At 32.8% G+C, this 3,007-nt stretch overlaps 2 protein-coding genes across 2 annotated transcripts; one reads left to right on the top strand and one right to left on the bottom strand.

Moving 5' to 3' along the window:
- Nucleotides 1-997: 997 nt before the first annotated feature.
- On the bottom strand, nucleotides 998-1,456 carry LOC112680467 (protein GVQW3-like). Its single transcript, XM_025550564.1, has one exon. The coding sequence runs from the start codon at nucleotides 1,454-1,456 to the stop codon at nucleotides 998-1,000; it is 459 nt and encodes a 152-aa protein (XP_025406349.1).
- Nucleotides 1,457-1,638: 182 nt separating this feature from the next.
- Nucleotides 1,639-2,771, top strand: LOC112680465 (zinc finger BED domain-containing protein 5-like). Its single transcript, XM_025550563.1, has 4 exons — nucleotides 1,639-1,643; nucleotides 1,737-1,872; nucleotides 1,929-2,085; nucleotides 2,278-2,771. The coding sequence occupies exons 1-4, from the start codon at nucleotides 1,639-1,641 to the stop codon at nucleotides 2,769-2,771; spliced, it is 792 nt and encodes a 263-aa protein (XP_025406348.1).
- Nucleotides 2,772-3,007: the final 236 nt, after the last annotated feature.

Below are 3,007 nucleotides of genomic sequence, written 5' to 3'. Positions count from 1 at the left end.
TGTGTGACGCGCCACCCAAAGGAGGCGCGAGCACTTAACAAGGGCGGCGCGACGCGCGGTTGGAATTTTACACATATTGTTATTATTAGATCTATTTCATGTCCGATAAAAATTTTGTAGAAACGATTATCTTGTCTTATCCATACACGACACACGTTGCAAACCAACTTAAACACAGCAAACAAACTTAAAAATATACCTTTGTCTAATCATACTATTAGTCGGCGAATTAAAGACATCTCAGATAATATAGATGATCAGCTTATTGATAAATTAAGGAATAACAATTTCGCGATTCAGCTTGATTAAGCAACCGATAGTAATAAAGACTCATATTTAATATGTTATGTTCGGTTTATGGATGGAGTAGATATTATAGAAAAATTATTATTTTGTAAATCTATATTAAGTGGTACGTAGGCTGTCCGATAAATAAGGTACAAAAATATACTGAATAATGAAAATCAATTTATTACTTTAAAAATTTTACACAATAAATTAGACATATTTTTCTATTTTTCACATAGTCACCATTTAAATTGATGCATTTTTCCCAACGATGGAGTAATTTGAAAATGCCATCTCAGAAATACGCAGCACATTTTCCATCGAAGTACTCGGTAACTGCGTTCATGACCTCCTCCTCATTTTGAAAATGAGTTCCTCCTAAGTGTTTTTTTAACGGACCAAACAAAAAAAAATCCGAAGGTGCCAGATCAGGACTATATGGTGGATGTTCCAATACTTCTCACTTGTATTTTTCCAGCCAAGCTTTGGTTTTTCCGGCTGAATGTGGGGTTGCATTGTCATGCAGCAGTTTCACATTTCCTGAGCGTAATTGTCCTCTTTTCTTGAAACGAATTTTTTCTTTCAATTTTTTTAACGTTTCAATGTATCGGTCAGCATTTATTGTTTTATTTTTTGATAAAAATTCAATCAGTAAAATTCCTTGTGCATCCCAAAACACAGTAGCCATCACTTTTTTTGAGGAAATTGTTTATTTGAATTTTTTTGGAACTGGCAATTCGGGATGTTTCCAAGTCATCGAGTCTCGTTTGTTGTAAGGGGTAGAATAATGAACCCATGTCTCATCTTCTGTAATGAGGTGATCGAGAAAGCTTTCGTCATTACGAGCACGATTCAAATGCTCAATGGATATCCGCATACGTTTGGTTTTGTGGTCTGCTGTAAGCATTTTCGGTACCCAGCGCGCACAAACCTTACGAAAATTTAATTTCTCATGAACAATTTCATGCACAGTAGTCTTTGGGAGATCAAGTTTTGTGGCCATTTCCCTAATCTTGAGTCGTCTATCCGATCGTAGCAGTTTTTCGACTGCATCAATGGTTTCGGCGGTGGACGTGCTTATTGGTCGACCACTTCTTGCCTCATCTTCAACACTTTCTCGACCTGAATTAAATTTTGTACACCAAACCGATACACTTTTTCGAGACATTACTTGTGGGCCATAAACTTCGGTTATTCTTCGATGAATTTCAGTCGGAGAAATATTTTGAAAATTAAAAACCGAATGACGACGCGGACTTCTTCTTTTGTGCAATATAGATACTGGTTTTCCATGTTTATAATTACGTAGCTGACGGAACAATAAACCATAATAGTTATATCACATAGAATATGTCGTTTGTTACCTAAATTATCAATTCTGGAAATTTCCGGCCGATATGGTTCATTGTTTACGCTAAAAATAACTTTGTACCTTATTTATCGGACAGCCTACGTACTAAAGCTAAAGACCTATTTGATATCACTACTAATTTTATGGATCATAATAATATTAAATGGGAAAACTGTTTGGGCGTGTGTACAGATAGAGCTCGGGATATGTCTGGTCAGTACGGTGGACTTCAGGCTTTAATTCGACAAAAAGCTCCAGAAAGGATATGGACTTATTGTCTTATTTATAGGCTTTAGCATCACAAAATATAAGTTGCTCTTTAAATGATGTACTTGAAATAGTTATAAAAGTAGTCAACTATGTAAAAACAAGACCTGTTAAAGCAAGATTTTTTCAAAAACTAGGTGAAGAAATGGGAGCTGAACATAAAATATTATTGTTTTACTGTAATTCTAGATAGCTATCTAAAGGCAATGTACTTTCAAGAGTATTCGAACTTAGACAAGAACTTTATTCTTATTTAAATGAGGAAGGTTATAATAATAGCGAAATGTTTGTTGATAGTGATTTTGTAATAAAATTAGCCTATTTATGTGATATTTTTGAAAAACTTAACTAACTTAATATATCCTTACAAGGTAAAAAAACTCATTTTCTGCAATTATACGATAAAATAGTTGCTTTTATTAAAAAAATCAACTTATGGAAAAGAAAATCAACAGAAGAAAATGACAAAACCACTTGTTTTCCACTTTTAAAATATTTTCTTGGAGAGAATGGCCTTGAATTATCAATGAGTTTAAAGACAATATTTTTAGAGCATCTGACGAATCTTGAAACTCATTTCATGAAATATTTCCCAGAAGAAATGAAACGGTACTGTTCGATTAAAGACCCGTTCACTGAGAAGTCACCATCAAATTTCACAACTACAGAAGAGGAACAATTAATTGACATTTCATACGATTCTTCACTACGAATGCAATTTTCTTCGTATTCACTTTTAGGATTTTGGAACAGTATTAAAGGTGAATATCCTGAAGTTAGCAACAAAGCTTTATGTATATTTATACCATTTGCCACTTCGTATTTATGTGAAGCAGAATTTTCAGCTGTAGCCGTATTAAAATAAAATTTCGATCCAAACTCAATGTGAAAAAGAAATGCGTGTTGCAGTAACTACATTAATTCCTAATTTTGAGAAATTAATTAACGAAAAACATTAATTATTAATTATCATGTTCGCATTATTAAGTTTACTGTTTTTTTTTTGTCATCAAAATTTTAATTTAAAACTAATAAATATTATATATTAAGCTATTTTTAACCTATTTTATTGAATATTCTTTGAGGGAGGCGTGAAAAAAA

This window comes from Sipha flava, unplaced genomic scaffold (assembly GCF_003268045.1).
Source record: "Sipha flava isolate LNK unplaced genomic scaffold, YSA_version1 17744_pilon_pilon, whole genome shotgun sequence".
NCBI lineage: Eukaryota > Metazoa > Arthropoda > Insecta > Hemiptera > Aphididae > Sipha > Sipha flava.
Note: the sequence above shows the minus strand (reverse complement) of the source record. Positions and strands in the feature narration are given on the sequence as shown.

Excerpts from the sequence above, each read along its gene's own strand:
- LOC112680467 (XM_025550564.1), bottom strand. The coding sequence starts at position 1,456 with ATGTCTCGAAAAAGTGTATCGGTTTGGTGTACAAAATTTAATTCAGGT.
- LOC112680465 (XM_025550563.1), top strand. Across the intron at positions 1,873-1,928 it reads GTCAGTACGGTGGACTTCAG|GCTTTAGCATCACAAAATAT; the intron begins GCTTTAATTCGA and ends TCTTATTTATAG. Across the intron at positions 2,086-2,277 it reads TAAAATATTATTGTTTTACT|GTAAAAAAACTCATTTTCTG; the intron begins GTAATTCTAGAT and ends TATCCTTACAAG.